This window comes from Ursus americanus, chromosome 28 (assembly GCF_024610735.1).
Source record: "Ursus americanus isolate L20-20 chromosome 28, mUrsAme1.1.p, whole genome shotgun sequence".
Taxonomy (NCBI): Eukaryota; Metazoa; Chordata; class Mammalia; order Carnivora; family Ursidae; genus Ursus; species Ursus americanus.
This window is the reverse complement of record NC_142154.1, coordinates 2241992-2259852: the sequence shown is the minus strand read 5'-3', so window position 1 is coordinate 2259852 and position 17861 is coordinate 2241992. Positions and strand designations below refer to the sequence as shown.

Below are 17861 nucleotides of genomic sequence, written 5' to 3'. Positions count from 1 at the left end.
AGCAAACGTTCCTGCCAACCTGGGGTGTGTGTTTCTATAGCCCAAGGGGGGGAAATGCCTTTTATAATTGTTTTATCTTTTACTTTTTAACTTCACAGTGGCCATAGTATTGGCAAGATCTTTCGTATTTTAGTTCTAGGCTGGCCAAGTCAGTGGCAAGATCACTCTGTATGATGTGGGGTCAGTTGTCTCGGCCTTATGTACACATAAGACAGAGTGGATCCCTGGATTTCCTTCACGGAGGTGGGGCTTTCTGGAAGGAGGCACTGACCCAAACTGTGGGGTCATACATAGAAATACATAGAAAATTGTATTGGATCTGAATGTAACACAGTGGAAGCCACACAGATAAAATACAGGGGTTATGGTGTGTTGGGGTTTGGGCTTTTTTCGGAAGACAATGACTAGGTTAACAAAGGACCTGAAAGCTTGCTACAGGAGGGTTGTCTTCGTGTATCTGGGGGGCCTTGACGAGGAGAAGGGATTCCGTTCCGTTGGATGGTTCCCAGGCAGGCCGCGTCCGAGCAGCTGGACAGCTAGCTGCTGGCAGAGACGGTGAGGGGCAGCGTTCCTAACAGGTGCTGCACAATTGTTAGTCCCACTACGTGCTCCTGGACGAAAGGGGGGCTCCCTCGTGAAATATATTAGCAAACCCCCTTTGTCCTACCCCCTCCATGGAGAGTCAGGGCACACCATTCCATGAAGGGCTCTAAGAATTCCAGGAGTAAAGACACATCTGTGTAGCCGTGTTCCCCAAACGCTCCCATGCGTCCATCCACAAAACACGCATTAACCCTTTGGAGTGTGGGTCAGTGAACAGGCAGAGGGCGCCGCCGCGCTCACAAGGCCCGGCGCTCCGAGGGTGCCGAGGGCCCAGGTGCCTCACCACCTGTCTTACAGGTGTCTGCGTGGTCGGAGCTCGAGTGCAGGTGACCGGCGCGAGAACAGGTCCTGCTCATCCGTGACACAGACGAAACGCACGGAAGATGTTCGCTCAGAACCTCTTTATCGAAAAGACTTTCAGCAGATGGACCGCCCTCTTCGTGGACCAGGGCTCCCGGCCGTGGCGTCGCGTGGTCCCAGGTCCCATGCTCCCAGATACTACATCATTAATGAACGAGACTCTCACCAAAAAACCCATCCCACTTTCTGGCCAGAGGGACATTTCAGGATGGATGCCTTGGAGGACCTCGTGGAGATGTGCCCCAGGACCACACGACAAGCTGTGTCCCGGGCCCCCCAGCAGGGGCCCTCTCCGCAGCTGAGTGAAGAAGAGGAGGGTGCCCCAAGGAGAGAGCCGGTCGAACGGTCTCTCCACCCCCAGTGTCTGACAGGCCTCCAAGGGGCGGCTCATTTCTATGTTGGCGACAGGTCAGAAAGCCGGACCCTGGCTCCCGAGTACCAGGGAAGGGTGCACTTCAAGTCCTGGGACCATGGCTTTGAGGCTCCGCTCGACAGGCCGGTGTATGGGCACAGAAAGCCACGCTCCCGGAATTTCCAGTCCGCACAGCACCCCCCGAAGCTTAGAGGCAAGCCCAAGGTTGAGCCATCCCTCACCGAATCGGATTCCATGTCAGCAGCGTCCAGCAGTGACCAGCAGAACGGCGGCGATGACCGGTGCCTCCAGGTCACCCGTAGCCAGGCCAAATTCCCCAGGTCTGTGCGCCAGCTGGGCAAGAGGAAGGCCATCTCCAGGCAGGAGCTGATCGCGGATCTGAGCGACCTGATCTGTTCCAATGTCTAGGGGCTCTTCAGTGTCGCGTTCACAGAATGGGGGCCCTGCCAGAGTGCCGGCGTGGTCTGACAGCGTGCGGTACCCGCCTTCAGGAAGGAGACATGAACACACAGCCCCGAGACAGGACCACAACTCCCCGTTCTCCAGCACTCGCCTGCCAGGGGGCTGTGTCCAGGGGGCTCTCTGTGGCCAGCGCCTCGGGAACACTAGGCTGTCCTTTCAAAAACGTCCGTATTTTCCCTGCATTCCGGGAGGCCACAAATCAGAGGCCAGCCAGCCAGCTCATCGGGATGGCTGAGCCTCTTCCGAGATGTCCGCGTCCGTCCTTCCTCATCCCCCGTGTGCACCCTTTGTACCGCCGTGCTGGGGACGTCTGTTTCAGCACGCGGGACTCAGTTCTCCCCTGATAAGCACCCCGGAGTGACGTGCCCACCCTTTAAGATCTCACAGTGCTTCGTTAGTTCACATGAATAATCGGTTTTTGGAATGACAGCAGTAACTAAAATGGGAGAGCTTATTATACTGTGTACCCGCTGCTCGCACATCTGTATTAACGAGTCAGGACGGCTGGCTAAGAGGTAGCAGAATCCCCGAGGTTTATTGGTTCCTTTAACCAGAAAGTACGGGCTTCAAGCTGGTTTCAGGCTTGGCTGGACCTGGGGATCAAACACCTTCAGGATCCTCTGTCTTTTCACCTGTTGGGTCTCCTTGTCTGTTAACCTCATTTTCCCTTGATGACGAGAGGCTCCCTCCAGGTGGCAGGTGGAAAAGAAATTCACAGCTGGAGAAAATGGCAGGCTTATGGCACCCAGCCGAGAAGTCCACAGGGGGGCGAGGGGGAAGAACAGAGGCATCCCTCCCCACTTTTCACCGTCTTCACCTGTAATGGCTGGCTCGCCTTCCGCTGGTGCTGGACAGGGTTCTGCAGGAACGTGGGTTGGTCTGCTGTGGTCAACTGAAGGGTACCTCCTATTCCCGTCTCCAAGATCCCTCTTTCTACTCTAAATTGTGCCTTTGGCGTCTTCTCTCCTCCACCAGACTGAGTGCCCGGGAAACAAAGCATTGTTTGCTCCTTCTGACCCCCCTAGCAACTGACATATGATATACAGTATTGTGCTCAGTTTCTACTGCTGCATAACACACTTAGTGGCTTAGAGCAACATGCACTTATCATCTCACACTTTCTGTGGGTGGAGTGCAGACACGGCCTAGCTGGGTGTGCTGCTCGGGGTCTCAGGCAAACTGTCGCCAGGCATCTCCTCTGAATTCATTTACCTGAGGCTGCAGGAGGCCCTCTGCTTCCGTTCTCCATGGCCCTCCCCCAGCACAGCCGCCTACACCCTCGAGACCAGCGAGAGAAGGCCCCTTCAGCCCTGAAACTCCTTTTCCTGAGAAATCCTGGATGCTCTTATAAAAGACCCCACCTGATCAGGTCAGGCCCACCCAGGATAATCTCCCTTTTCATTACTTCAAAGTTAACTGGTCAAGAGACCTTAACGACATCTTCAAACTCGGTTCATCTTGACCATATAACAGAACCTAATCATGGGAGTGAAATCTCATCCCATCCGCACGCCAGCACGCTCAGTGGGAGAGCACACGGGGATGCACCTCAGGGGGCAGGAATCCTGGGGGCCGTGTCAGACCGCTGCCTAACGCACACACTTGTTGAACGTCAACGGGTGGGTGAATGAATGAATGAACTACACTAATGAACAAATCACAGGTGACAGGGTGATGGGATGACAGTCCAAGATCTACTGCCAATTCTACCCAGAGAGCAGAGTTCGGTGTAAATAATGCCACTGTAAAATCAGATACACATAACACTCCTCCCCAAATTCATGACAAGGCGAGCACCTATTTTTAACGTATGTAGGGGGGTTGCAGCCCGCTCAGGAAGAAACGTGCTGCAAGGTGTTTGTGAGAGGGGCACCTACAGGTGCTCGGTCTGAGGCTGAGGCTCAGGGCTGCCCGGGGCGGAGACACAGGTTGGAAAGGCCCCGCCCTGCCTCCAGGCACCTGCGGAGCACCTGTCTGTGAGGGTGGGGAGGCACTCAGCCAGGACTAGAGGACAGACAGGCTCTGCATCATTCCTGAGGACACAGGGACGTCGCCAACACGCACCCACGGCTGCAGGTACGTGTAGCACCTTTCCCTGTGCAACAGCTCCCCGGGCAAGGTAGCGCACCTGCGCGCCGGCCCTTGGCAGGGGCTCTGTCTTAGAGAAATTTGAAAGATGCAGAATAGTACAAAGCCCGGTCTGACAAACACCCCTATTCCTACTGTGCCAGCAACTGCTGCAATTTTATCTTATCTCCACTTAGTCACTTTATTATCATTAATCAGAAGATATTACAGATCTAATCAGAGCACACTATAATCCCCACCTGTAGATCCACACCCCTTTTACTGCAAGAATTTGGTGTATGTCCATTAAATTGTTTATAATTGTATGTGCTGTGTGTGCGTGTGTGTAAATATGATGTCTGAACATCCATAACCAGTGTGCAAGCATGTTTTACTCCAGTAAATACTATCACAGGGCATGCATCATTGTACATCTTTATGTGTCTGGGGTCTGTAGATAAAACGTATCGATCAAGCTCACTTATAACCACTGTTTCACCATATGAATAAACTTAGTATCTATCCCTCTCCTATTGTGGACATTGAAATCCTTCCCACCTCAGTGAAACCTGTTACACTCCACGTCTTTTACAAGGCTCCAACTGCGCATGTGCTGGTATTGACCTGGGCGTGGATGCTGGTCCTGCCGGAGGGGAGACTCCTGGCACGCAGGACAGGGACATGTTCAGGGTCACGGGCTACTCCTCCGCGAGTCTCCAGGCGCCCAGACCCCCACACAAACTCCATCTGCAGATGACAAGGGCCATTTTGCTTATAGCCCCCTCGAACGTGATATCGCCACACTATGCAAATTTTGCCAACCAGCTGAAAAAAAAAAATCCCAAGTTATTTTAATTAATTTGCATTTCCCTGGTTGTGAGCATCTTCCTGAGTGTGGATTGGCTAACTGCATTTTCTCTTCTCTGAGTCGATGGCCTACCTGCCTTTGCTCGGTTTTCCGTGGGCAGAGGCTACCAGCTCTGGCCCTCCGGTCAGCGGCAGCCCTCGGGAAGCTTCACATCCGAACCATCGAACACCTTCTCCTAACTGATGCTTCACAACATTCCTTTGGCTTTCAGCGATGGTCCTTTGACTTTCAGTGATGGGCTGTGGGGGGTAGGGACTCCCATCTGTCCTGTGGTCAAACCATCACTGAGAGCATGATCCACATTATTCTTAAAAATCTCTCCTAAAAATGCCCATGTTACAAATTCCTCTGGGGTCTCAGAAATCACCACAACCATATCCATTAAATAGGGCACGTGAACTCCTCTTGATAGGAATTGTCTGGTAAATGTCTTAGTAATTTAATGACACTCCCTTGGTCACTGCTTATGTTTTCCAAATTCGTGAAGGCCAGAACTTATAGAAAAGTTTTCTGTGCATATTTAAAAGACTCACCTCTGGGGCGCCTGGGTAGTGCAGTGGTTAAGCATCTGCCTTCGGCTCAGGGCGTGATCCCAGCGTTCTGGGTTCGAGCCCCACATCAGGCTCCTCCACTAAGAGCCTGCTTCTTCCTCTCCCACTCCCCCTGCTTGTGTTCCCTCTCTCGCTGGCTGTCTCTCTCTGTCAAATAAATAAAATCTTAAAAAAAAAATAAAAAAAAAAAATAAAAGACTCACCTCTGTAGTCTGAGGTGGTATTCCTGCTTTCCCGCTACAATGTGTGTGTGCTTGTGTGTGTGTGTGTGTGTGTGTGTGTTTCCTCTTTGCAGGGTTTGTAGATTGTTGCAATTTCTGGTTTTACTCCGCCCATATCGTGCCAAACACTGTGTATCCTTGCAGGGCGGAGGAGGCAGTAGGTGTGGAAGGAAACCCATGACCTTCAGAAAAAGGAACAGGGCGTGCACCACAGCTCTGCTCCTCACTAGTTCTGTGATTTTCAGTTTCTTAACCTGTGAAATGGGACTGTGGTCTGCACCTCGTCATACTGGGGCATTGGGAGGGTTCAAAGGTCCAGAACAGGTGCAGTGCCCAGGACACTGGCTGGCCAGCACAGCTCAGTCACAATCAGCGGTTGCTAAGACTCGACAGACATACACACGCTTACAGAAGGAGATTCGCCCGTATCGACAGCACCTGCCTGAGCTAATGTAATAAATAAAACATAATCAACATCGCAGTCCAAGCGGAAAGCAGATACTCTCTCCAGGAGCTTTTAGGGTTGGAGCACTTGCATTGCTGGCCCCGTCCCCCGACCCGTCCACAGTCTGGAGCTGGTTTGGGGTGGACACCTCTGGGCACCCCCTTGTCGTATATACTTATTTAAAATTCAGCTAGGACTTCAGTGAGGTCTACCCTGACCTCGCGGAAGGGGCTCTGATGGGTGGAGACTACAGACCTCCCTCCATCCTCCTTCCCATCAGCTCTGAACTGCAGCCCCAGGCCCCACTGAAGAGCTGGCCACATGGGCCACCTCCCGCCCCCTGCCCAGCCGGCTGCTCAGCCTGCCCTGCCCGGCCTCCACAGGCAAGACAGACCAGAGCTTTCCCCGAGGCTGCCCTGACCTCGCCCGTCTCCTGCTGCCATTTGTCACAGGCCTCGGGGATCAACACTTTGCTCATCCAGATATTTCATCTACGCAGGGTTTCCCACTTTCTGAGAGCAAACATTAAAAGCTCTTACAGGGATTTAAAAAAAAAATTTCAAAAGCCATGTTCCATTTGATAAAAACAGAAATCTCTCAAGTGTCTGCCGTCTAACAGAAGTCACTTTCTATAGCAAGACTTCATTTCCTCCAGCTTTGTTTTCAGAGCGCTTTATCCCCAAATTCTGATAGGCCCCCGCCTGACTGAGTCTTGAGCTGCAGCTCTCCAGAAATCACCTACAGTGGATTTTTCAGGGAGGCCTCTTTTTTTAAATTAAAAAGTCTTACATGTTAGTAATTGAAATAATCAAACAGTATGCGGTGTTACAAATAAACAAGTACTCGCCTTCGGGATGCCTCCCCACGGCTCACAGTCTGCTCCACACCTTCCTAGAAGTCAGTCTTCTAAACACGTAGATGTATAAACATATACAAACGTCTCGAGTTATTTCTCCCTCTCAAGATATTTATGTATATCATGTATTATACATAGTATGCCAAGCGCCATTCTAATTGTTATTTATCTGTTACAACCTCTGACCCGTATGTCAACCTTATGAGTTAGTACCACTCCTTTTCTCATTTTCCAAAGGCGTATGCTAAGGTCGGCAAGGGCCAGTGACTAACCAGGGTCCCAGCTAGTAAGTGGTGATGCTGGGATCTGGACCCGGGCGATCTGAGCTGAGCACTGACTCACCTACAATACTCCTGGCCTTCAGTTTACGTATTCGGGCCGTGTACGTACAGATACATAGATATATCTCTCCACACAGTTTCCTGCCGTAAGATTCATTTTATGCATCTTTGTGCAGGACGTTCTGGGTCAAAACACAGGTAAACTAAGATTGTAAGATCGGTTGTTTTCCTCCTAGGTTACATAAACTTACACTCCTGCCCATAGGGTATAAAAAAAAATTGTTTCTCTATACACTCCCCAACACAGGGAATTAACACATCTCTTCCTATCTACCCAGCAGACAGCGGTGAAAGGGCTCCTTGTTTTAATTACATGTTCCCTAGGTATGAAGGCGATTCTGCATCTTTTCATGTCTTTATTAGCCCTGTTAATTTTGTTTTCTGCAGAGTATCTGTTCACACTGATGCATTTGTTTCATCTGTTGGGTTGTTTGAAAATTTCCTAATAATTTATAAGACCACTGTATACATGAAAAAAATTCACTTGCTGTCAAAATATGCTCCAATTTTTCCTTCAGACTCTTGCCTAACTTTTTGTAGTAGTTTGGATGTGCTTAATTTAAAAAAAAAATATTTTATGTATCTATTTGTCAGAGAGGGAGAGCGCAAGCAGGGGGAGTGGCAGGCAGAGGGAGAAGCAGACTCCTCGCCGAGCAAGAAGCCCGATGCCGGGACCCTAGGATCATGACCTGAGCTGAAGGCAGACACTGAACCGACTGAGCCCCCCAGGCGCCCCATGCTTAGTTTTTTTTTAATGTGGTTACCTTATGGGTCTTTTTTCCATGGCTCCTAGAAATAGCCATGTGTCTCTTCACTTGCCCATCACAATGATACACAGAGACACGAAACTGAGGCTCCAAGAGGTTAAGTGACTTGCCCTAAACCACACAGCCACTACTGGGTGAAGCTGGGCCCGGAGTCTGGGACTCCCTCATTCCCCATGCAGGCCTTCTTAACAACCCCGCAGCCCATCACATCCTCCGAAAAGGGTTTTCAAGTAGTCCTTTTGTTTATAACCATTTTTCAAACCTCTAAATGAAAATGCTAAGCAGACAGAAGCACAAATAGACCTCAGTGCTGACCTTTTCAAATATTTAGTTGGTTATAGAAGAGGAGGAAACCTAGACTGCCCTTGCCATTTACACAGAGGGGGATGTGACTCCACTCGCTCCCCAAGACCGGGGCCACCTGCTCGCAGAGAAGCCTGTACCTCTTAACCAGAGCCCAGATCTCCCCCAGAAGCCCCGGCATCTCAGCCTCCCAGACACTGCCACTTAAATCTTTCAGCCCCTGCGACCAAAACCTAAAGACAACAAACTGAGGGTTGATGGAGGGAGGTGGGCAGGGGACGGGCTAGCTGGGTGATGGCCATTCAGGAGGGCACTTGTGATGAGCACTGGGTGTTGAACCAGTGATGAACCACTGAATTCTCCTGAAACCAGTACTGCTCTGGTATGTTAACTAACTAGAATGTAAATAAAAATTAAAAAAAAAAAAATGTGCCCAGAACTGAACGCACCGTCTCCACTCAGCTGGGCCACCAGGCGCTCAGGCCGCGGGGCGGGGGGGTGGGGGCACCGAGCTCCCCGCTTCTGCAGTCCCCGAATCAGTGGCACAGACGTCCAGATTCCCCCTGGTGGGCACTGCTCAAGGAGCCTTCTCCCTGCCGCCGGCGCTGCAGGTCCCACCATGTCCCCGCCTCCGCGCGCACCCCCAGCTCCCCGCAGCCGCCGCCGGGCATTGCTGAGGCCGACTGCACGGTCGCCCCGCCCGCGGCAGGCCTCTAGGCGCTGGGAGCGGAAGTCCACGCTCCAGGCCGCTAGTGGCTCGGCGGGGCCGCCCCCCAGCTCTGCGGCGCAGGGCCCCTCCCAGGCCGGAGGCGGACCCGCAGGTCCGCACCGCCCTCCCAGGACCGCCCAGCCTGGCCCGGCCGTGGCCGGCCCTGCCAATCTCGGGGCGGGGCGGGGCCCGACTGCCCGCCTGGGCCAATCCGGGGCGCGGGGCGCGGGGCGTGGCCGGGGCTGAGGCTCCGCCCCCGGGCCCGGGCGCAGAGACCTCCCAGACCCGGAGCCAGCCTCCGCCACGGCGCCCCCCCGGCCACGGCCCCGACCCTTGGAGCGATGGACCCGGCGCTGGCCGCGCAGCTGAGCGAGGCGGTGGCGGAGAAGGTGCTCCAGTACCGGCGGGACGAGTCAGGATGGAAGATGTGCCGGGAAGGCGTGAGTGAGGAGCGGGGCAGGAAGGGGTCGCTTGCTGCCTGGGGCTGGGGTCTCCGAAGACCCCAGGCTCCTCCTCTTCCTGCTCCTTTCTGCTCCCCAGTACCCTGGAGCTGGATGGGGTGGGGGTAGATTCCATCGAGGGTTGCTTCCTTAAAAACACCTGGGCCTGTTGTGTGCCCGATGACCCCGGGATACGTATCTGCCCCTTTTCATTGAGTGATTTGCCTAAGGTCACCTGGCTAGCAAATGGTGGTTAGGCTCCACAGCCGGCCCTCATCTTAGCACGAGCCTCTGTGCGTTCCCAGGAGGTGGCGTGGGAATAGTTTCTGCTTATGCGGCGCTTCTGGTTTTTAACGAATAGACGGAAATTGAGGAGACAAATGGCATGGTGGCTTTTAGGAGGTTTGAAAACCACCCAGAGCTCTCGGAATCAGCCGGTTCAGATCTGCTCCATCAAGTTCTACTGTGGGAAAGGTCTACTGTGCAGGACCTGTCCCTGCTCTGCCACACGAGTCCGTCAGGTCAGCTTGGAGCCTCGCATCTCTTGAGGCTCCAGACTTCTCGTCTGTAGCACAGGGGAGTGGGTCAGGTGATGTCCCAGAGCCTTTCTAGCTCTAAATTCTACGATTCTGTGCCTTTTGACAGAATGGAGTTTCAGTTTCCTGGAGGCCATCTATGGAGTTTCCAGGGAACTTGTAAGTGCATGACGCCTTGTCAAAGTTTGTCAGAGGTGCTGCTCCCCTCTTGAGGTCTCTGTGGGTTTGCTTCCTAAAATAATTCCAGTCTGCCCTAGCACCCTGGAATCCACTTGCCAGTTCTCTTCCAGGAAAGCTTCTGTTGTTATCTAAGTCATTTCAAGCAGTCTCTGTCTCGGGAGTGCTTACGGTCCGTTTCTGCAGGTCTGAGGGGAGGTGGGCTGGTTAAGTCTCAGCCCCTGATCTGCAAGCCTGTCTTAAAGAGCAGTGACAGGTGTATGGTCCCAGGAGCAGAAGCTTGGGTGGAGGCCTGGGCTCACATTCCTTCTTGTGCTCCAGGTACCGGGGAGAAGGCATCGTGCATGCAGCGCCGGAAAAGGTGTGGGCCTGTGTCAAGCCACTTGCTGGGACCCTTCGAGACAAGTGGGATGAGAACGTGAGCAGCTTTGAAATTATCGAAAGCCTCACTGATGTAAGTCTTCCCAAGCCCTATTACCCTAGCAGTAACCTGACCCTGTCCCTCTGGAGGGGGTCAGGGACACCTTTTGGCAAGGGCAGGACCCCACGCAGCCCCGGCGCCCGGCAAACGCAGGCTGCCCGCTGCTGGCCACACTCAGGCCCAACCTTGGCCCGGGTGCAGGTGGGAAACCGTGTGACCAGATGGGCAGAGAAGTCCTAAGCAGAGCACAGAGAAATAGCGGCTGCCGATGAAGGCGTGCAGCGTGAGTGTGGGCTCTGAGGGCGCTTACGCAGTGCCTGGATTTGACTCGTCAGCTCAGGTTTGAAATAGTGCCCCTCGATGGGGCCGTGATAATGAATCCGGAGTCGTGGCCAGAGTCCGGATTCTCTGCCAGCTGTGGGGTCCGCCAGGTGGCAGCCCTGGATTACACTTTCTCCGTCGGTACAATGTATGTCATCCAAGCCAGCTCTGCCCGGTAGAACTTTCCAAGTGATGGAAATGTTCTGTGACAGCCCTGTCCACTGCAGTAGCCCCTAGGGCCCATGTGCCACAGAGCACGTGAGAGGTGTCTAGTTGGAGGAAAACGAATTGTTCATTTTATTTATTTTTCTTTACCCTCATGGTAAATTTAAATAGCCACGTGGAGTGAGTGGCTACCATATCAGCCCAATTCTAAAGGTTTCTGTCCTAAGAACATTAAGCGTTAGGGACTTGGAGCGTTAAGAACGCACCTGATTTTGATTACAGAATTTAAGAAGAAAAAAATAGTAGCCAAAACTGATGATAAAGTTGCCTTGGGGAAATGTTGCCAGCCTGTTTGATGCTGACGTCCGTGGATGAGACGCCCTCTTGCGTGTTTACACGGATGCTGTCGTGAAACCTCAGGCCGTCATTCTGCGCTGGTCCGTCTGGAGGACCCAGGTGTTCCTGGCCTGGACCAAAATTCTTGCTTCAGTTCATTGTCAAGAGTGTATGTGGGTGTTTCCTGAAGGGTGGGGCACACACCCCTGAGACACAAAGGATACTAGGCAAAAACTGACATTGAGTCACACGTGGTGATGTCACCCGGGACTCAGTTCTTTTTTAATTCCTCTCGTTGCTCGAAGGGGAGCGTTTCCGTTAGGCGCTCATGCCTGTGACAGCCATTTAACACTCGCTCATCTCCTTTATAACACAACCGGCGGCTGGCCTCCGCCTCAGAAGCAGAACAAGAACGCAGCGATCCTCCGTATGTGTATTTTGCAGAGAGTTAAGTAGCTTCCTTTTAAAATAAATTTATCCGAGTTTATAAAAGTGAGCACATTTAGATAAAAATACTGAGTGAACCACCGCCACCCAGGGGCTACCGGAGAGAGTAGAAAATTGGGAAGACAGTATACAAATAATTTTACACATGCTTCCAGTTGAGAAACCACGGGCTAACGGCCTTTACAACAGAACACGAATGGAGTGACAGAATGACCCTATATGGAGCTTTCTTCTTGAAGGTGACAGTGGCTGCATTTCTGTAGGGTGTTTAGACTTGGGAGTTGAGGGAGTAGGAAAAAGGGAGGCGTCCAAAAGGACTTCATAGGCTAAAGAAGATCCTGGGATCCTGGAGGCCTGGCTCTTACCCAGCTAAGGTGGTTTTTCCCTCCAGCAAAGCAGGAAGAGTGAGACAGTTGGAAGTTTCTTGGAGGGATGTCACACATACCCACCCAGGAGTGGGGGTGGGGCGAGGTTGCGGGTCCTCAGCGTGGGCTTTGTCCTCAGCCAACCTTCTGCCCCCTCATCAATATTACAGGGTCTCTGTCTTCTGAGCACCCTGTTCTTCCAGAAACACATGCCTGTTTCCCTGCCTGGGGCCGCAGGGGACCCTCAGTCCTTGGCCCAGGGCTGAGCCACTATGGGCCCGAAGCCGCCCCCACCCCTTCCTCCCCCCCCTCCCCCCCCCCACAGGTACCCCTCCTGACCCTGTCAGTCCTGTCCTGCAAGTTTTCAGTGTTTTGCGTGCGTATCTCTGAGAAATCCTGTGTCATCCCCACACACCCACTTGACACCTCACATTTAAACGTCTGAGTCTGAAATTTTCATCATAAATGGCAGAACATGGCATTTCTAACATGTGATAAATCAGAGTTTTGAGCAAAACGATGACCTCATTCTTTTAGCTGTAGCTTCATGACCTGAAGTATTACTTACTATCATTTATTTAAAAATACATTGATGCGATGGGGGCCTGGAACAAGCGGTGAAGAAAGAATTCTTGAAACATGTTAGGCGCAGAAAGGTGCTTTCATGAAAGCACAGAGGCAGGGCCGTTGGGCAGAGAGAGCTGTCTGCCCTGGGAGAGTGAGGAGCGATTGATGATACAGTTTTAAGTTGGGCGGGAGGTAGAGATAAAGGAAGTTTCCAAAAGGACTTTGATATGCTAAGGAAATCTGCCAGGATCCAGGAGGCCTGGCTGGGATCAGGTGAAGGTCTCTTCCCTCTATCCAGCAAGGCCTCAACAGGAAGGCAGTCCTGAGTTCCTGGACCATGGCTGGCTCGGCCTGACTGAAGTTATTTGTCATTCCTCTGCAAGTTGTAAGGAAATTTAATTTTATCTGCTTTCTTTTGCCTTTGTTCTCCTCATCATACATGAACCCATTCTCCCGAGTCAAAAATTTTACATCATTTTTTTTCTTGAACTTATTTTTCCATTGCATGTAGGCTACTGAATTTTATCCTGATTTATTTATTCTTCAAAGACATCATCCTTCATCATAAATATGTATATAAGTTACATGTATATCTTTCCTGTGACCTAAGACCGCGTGTGAAAAATTTGGATTGAGATATGATTATAATTTATTAAGACAGTATGATTATATTACAAATGTGGATGAAGGACTCTTATACTTAAAAAGTCATTTATTTTACATCTCTCAATGAGAGGAATGGGAGGTCTTTTCTCAAGTTAATTCATGGGCCCATGAAAAGATAAGACTTACTGCTAGAAAGAGGGGTGCCAGGTGACTCTGGAACTCGGGGCTGTAGGTTCGAGCCCCACGTCGTTCGATGTAGAGATGACTTAGAAATGACATCTTTAAAGAAAAAAAAAAAAGGCTGAAAGGTAGAGCCTTCAGTGGACAGTAATTGAAAAGAGGAAGACACAGGTTTCGGGTGAGCTCAGGTTCTGGGGAAGGGGAGACGCAGCTGACCTGCGGTGCCTCCTTGCCCCTCAGGGAAGCGGCGAGAATGCAGAGGAGGAGCCCTCCCTTGCAGACTGGTGTTTATCAGCATGATTTTGAGAAATCCCAAAACTCGAATTCTGAGTTGGATGGTTAGATGACAGGAGGACAGCAGCGTGGCTGAGACACAGAGCCGCGGGCGAGTTTATGGATTTACCGCATGTTGCCGCCCTCGGCATTTCTTACCAATACTGTAAATGCTCCTTCAGGAATGATGTGTCCTGCAGCAGGAATCAGGACGAGAAGCCATCAGTTAGTAATATATATATCACTTCTGCCACTCCTGCTACAAAATAGGAGAATTCAGAAGTGTCGAAATGCCTTGTTTCTAACAGTAAGCTTTGGCCTTTAAAAAGAGGAAGAGGGGAGAACGTGGGATTCTAACTCCAGTGCGCCATGCCTGGCTCAGCTGTTGGTATCACCTTCCTGACGTGTCCCTTTGGTGCCCTGGGAGACTTGGCACCCAGGGACCGCACCTGCTAGGAAGATTCCGGATGGGAAGGGCGTGCTGTGCGTTGGTACCAAGTGGGAAGGGAGAGCCTGCGTGAAGGAGAGCCTGTTCCCAGGCTGGAGTCTTAGGAAGAACACGGGGAGGCTGAGCCGTCTGGAATGGATCCCCGGTGCCCCCAGGATTGCATGCCTGCCTGAAGACTCAGACCCTGAGGGCAGAGGTGTCTTGGCCGAGATACTCTGAGCCCCAGTCTGAAAACCCAGTGCCTCAAAGTGCAGTCCCTCCTTGCCTGCCCCGCACCCCAGGGAGCTCCATCCCATCCTGCACCTGACCTGTTCTTCTGCACTGGGAACCTGAGAGGGCGGGGACGAGGGGAATGGTGGGAGAAGGCGTGGTGGGTTTGGGGCGACCTTGCCTTCAAGGTGGGAGAATGGACTGGTGGGGTGTTCTGAGATTGGGTGAGGATCAAGGGGTGCTCCGTCCAGGGCCAGGGCTGGGGGGCCCAGAAGGCTGCCCGGGCACAGCGGAAAGGAGGTGCTTGCTCTGAGGGCCGGACCCTGGGTTGGGGCAGGGGCAGGGGCAGGGAGACCTCTGGGCGGCCGCTGGACTCCTCCATGCTTGACAGATGCTGTGCGTGAGCAGAACCGCCAGCCCCCCGGCCGCCATGAAGCTCATTTCCCCCAGAGACTTTGTGGACTTGGTGCTCGTCAAGAAGTACGAGGACGGGAGCCTCAGTTCCAGCGGTGAGTGACAGCCGGGCGGCCACCAGGGCACTCACGCCCTGGGTCCCTTGTTCTGCATGCACCTCGCCTCACCAGGTTCAGGGGGATCGTGTGCCGTGGGGGGCCAAAGGGAGAGAGTGCACAGGCCAGTCATTGGACGTTCACGCCATAGATGTGGCCAGCACCGCTCCTCATTCCCGCTGGGGCTCCTGGTCTACCCTGTTGATGTGCGGGGTGGTGGCACTGTCCCCTCCCTCCCGCCACTGCGCATGTCCCCCTGCCTCCCAAAAGCTGCAGCCCCTGCCATTCCTCCGCATCTTCACGTGGGGACAGATGGTGGATTGGAGGGGGTGCCTCCCTCCTGCCCCCAACCGTGGAACACTGTGGAATGTTCTTTTCTCTGAGATGCCGGCAGACTTGGGAAGCCGTGAACGTGTCTGCACGTGTGCGAGTGTGGGTTTGTATGTGTCCGTATGTGAGTGTCAGGGACAGTGGGGTGGGGGGCTCAGGGGCAGGTCCCGGGGCACCCGTGCTGACTCCCCAGACTTCACATGGGGGCGTCTGCGTGAGCTAGGGCTGAGGTCGTAGCTCACTGCCCGTTCTGCTGTCTTGCAGCTGTCCACGTGGAGCACCCGTTGTGTCCCCCGGAGCCAGGTTTCGTGCGAGGGTTTAACCACCCCTGCGGTTGCTTCTGTGAGCCTCTGCCGGGGTGAGGACGATCTCCTGGAGCGAGCGACGTGCCCAGGCCTACGCGTAGCTTAATTGTGGACCGTCTGTTCACTGGGCGCATTAATCACAATTGGCAGGAATAAAGCTGCCTACGGCCCGCGGGCTGGGGCATTACGGAGCCTGTTCTCTATGCGTCGGGGACACAGTGTGCCCACGCACTAGCACAGTGGGAGGAATTGTGGGAGGCCTTGTTCTTACTGTTTTCAATGTGGGGCTCCCCCTCCGGCCCCGTAAGGCGGGCTGGGCAAGTGTCGTGGTCCCATTTAGCAGATGAGAGAACGGGCTCAGGGAGGTCACGGGATCTCCCGGGTCAGAGGCTGGCAGTGCAGGGCCGGAGGGCCAGGTCTTCGCTTCTGTGCTCTTTGACCTCTGTCCGCCAGCCCAGAGTGGCTGAGGGTGGCTGTCCCCACCCTATGTCCCACCCGGGGCTCATCTCCCCTTCACGAGGAATGGGCTGGAGATGCCCGACGCTAAGCTGTAAGTCAGCCGCAGAGCTGAGCTCAGGGAGGGTTCTGTCCCATTTTCCTGGTTCTCATTCCCATGTTTGAGAACGTGGGCGTCCCAGTCCCAGTGCTGATACTCAGTACAGAGTAGAGGAGCCACAGCCTGGAGCGGTACATGCCGGCTTGCACTGCTCATCTGCCCACCCCGTCCCTCTCCAGGTCTCAGTTGCCCTGTCTGCAACTGTGCGGAGGCCGGGGTTTTAAAGGGTCGAAGCCCTCGGCCGCCGTGATGGGCAGGTGCCGTGCAGGGTGGGGTTCCCGCTGACGAATCTCAGCGTCACAGCCTTGTCTCCCAGGGCGAGTGCTCCTCGGCGGCCCCGGTGCCCTGCTCCAGGTGCCCCGCTCCAGGTGCGTGACGCGGCTCTGCTCCTGTTTCCCCAGGGAGCCCGACAAGACCAACCTGGTCACGTTCTTCCAGACCGACCTCAGCGGCTACCTCCCTCGGAGCGTGGTGGACTCCTTCTTCCCCCGCAGCATGGCTGGCTTCTACGCCAACCTGGAGAAAGCTGTGAAGACCCTGTGTGACTGACGTTCTCACCTCCTGGCCAAGGGCTCCTGTGACTCATCACAGAGCTCCCGGGGTACTGGGAGCTCGAGGGCCAGTTTTCACCCTTTAGGACCTTCCTGGGGACAGCTCATCTCCGAGAAGCCTGCCAGAATGGCCCCTGCCGCCCCACTCCTCCTCCCCCTTGGGGCTGGCTTGGGGGAGCCTCTCCTGTGCCCTGTCTGCTGGTTGTCTGCACCCCTCCAGCCAGCAGACCCCAGGGGATGCGGTCTGCCCGAAGCCTGTCTGTGCCAGTCACCGCCAGAGACGGCGTGCCCCCGTCAGCGAGATTCCCCATCGACACGGAAAGCCCCGCTCTGCTGCCTCGTTGGCACCCAGTGCCCTCCCACCTGGGAACACTGCACCAGACGTTCCCCCTTAAAAAGATAACGGCTTGGAAAATAGTGTTTTCATAAATGAGATAGGCATTGAGGAAAAATACATTCACTATTTCTTTTTGTTGTATCTTCTATTCGAATCGGTCATTTCCACTCTTTCCCACTGAGTTAAGGCCTGTGTCCCCAGAAAACCCAGAGAGTATGCGTGTGCCCCAAGCCGACTCCGCAGCCTCGGGGCTGGCACGCTCTGGGATGATGGTGAGTAGGGCAATCCCCTCCCGCCTCTGAGGAGGGCCTTCTCCCCCTCAGCGTTCGCCCTCTCCTACCGTCGGTCTAGAAGCCGGGGCTGGAGTCCTCCCTGGTTGGGCCACACTGCTGTCAGGGTAAAGGGTGGGAGGGCAGGTCCCCTCCAGCAGCGCTGGCTGGAGTCCCAGCTCTGGGCTCTGCTCTGAGACTGCGGGGCCCGCACCATCCTGGCCCACCGTGTGGGTCGTTGGAACTGGGGAGCACGGCCTTGCCACTGGGAAGGGGTGGCCTCGGCTGCCACACGAGGTCCCTTCCCTGTCTCCAGTCAGGACCACACAGTCTGCTGGTGAGGAACACGCCCTTGTGTCTGACCGGAGTGTCCTCGTGTTGCAGTGACTACTGTCAGCAGGAAATTTCCAGAGTCCTCCAAGTGGCAGACAGCCCCCTTGTGCATAGTAGCTCAGATCCCCACCTTCGAGTCCTGGGGTGTCTGTCTCCGGATGTGCCAAAGCAAGAGCCAGCTTTGAAACAGGAAAGCTCCGTGTCAAGGGTTAGAAAGCCCCCTTCTTACGGGTTGTAATGGGCCACAGATCCC

The 17861-nt window shown here is 53.9% G+C and overlaps 2 protein-coding genes and 1 long non-coding RNA gene across 9 annotated transcripts in view; 2 read left to right on the top strand and 1 right to left on the bottom strand.

The window, feature by feature from the left end:
* The window catches only part of TMC3 (transmembrane channel like 3), a 39199-nt gene extending 34806 nt beyond the window's left edge, over window positions 1-4393 (top strand). Inside the window, exon 22 of the mRNA XM_045813052.2 lies at window positions 901-4393. Within this exon, the coding sequence (XP_045669008.2) occupies window positions 901-1744 (844 nt within the window). The 3' untranslated portion in view covers window positions 1745-4393. The remainder of the gene's footprint in view (window positions 1-900) is intronic.
* A 124-nt stretch (window positions 4394-4517) lies between these two features.
* On the bottom strand, window positions 4518-5418 carry LOC148107538 (uncharacterized). The gene is made up of 3 exons (XR_015722074.1): window positions 5267-5418; window positions 4806-5000; window positions 4518-4690 (listed from the first exon to the last, which is right to left on the bottom strand). It is a non-coding gene; the product is annotated as an uncharacterized LOC148107538 (long non-coding RNA).
* Window positions 5419-9172: 3754 nt separating this feature from the next.
* STARD5 (StAR related lipid transfer domain containing 5) lies at window positions 9173-17152 on the top strand. 7 transcript variants are annotated; one of them, XR_015722073.1, is made up of 9 exons: window positions 9252-9366; window positions 9672-9887; window positions 10012-10061; window positions 10401-10533; window positions 14810-14927; window positions 15322-15359; window positions 15522-15615; window positions 16298-16435; window positions 16520-16657. XR_015722073.1 is itself a non-coding variant. In XM_087856584.1 (8 exons), exons 2-8 carry the CDS (start codon window positions 9699-9701, stop codon window positions 16648-16650), a joined length of 753 nt encoding a protein of 250 aa, XP_087712710.1. In that variant the 5' UTR covers window positions 9252-9366; window positions 9672-9698; the 3' UTR covers window positions 16651-17152. The 7 variants fall into 7 exon arrangements, 6 of the variants coding, with proteins under 6 accessions (XP_045669071.1, XP_087712711.1, XP_087712713.1 ...); XM_087856584.1 differs by lacking the exon at window positions 16298-16435 and having other exon boundaries at window positions 16520-17152; XM_045813112.2 differs by lacking the exon at window positions 15322-15359.
* The last annotated feature ends 709 nt before the right edge of the window (window positions 17153-17861 follow it).

Coding starts and splice junctions, on each gene's coding strand:
- STARD5 (XM_087856584.1), top strand. CDS start 9,699: ATGCGGCGCTTCTGGTTTTTAACGAATAGACGGAAATTGAGGAGACAA. Junction 14,928..15,321: donor CGGGAGCCTCAGTTCCAGCG/GTGAGTGACAGC, acceptor AGATGCCGGCAG/ACTTGGGAAGCCGTGAACGT. Junction 15,616..16,519: donor TTCTGTGAGCCTCTGCCGGG/GTGAGGACGATC, acceptor CTGTTTCCCCAG/GGAGCCCGACAAGACCAACC.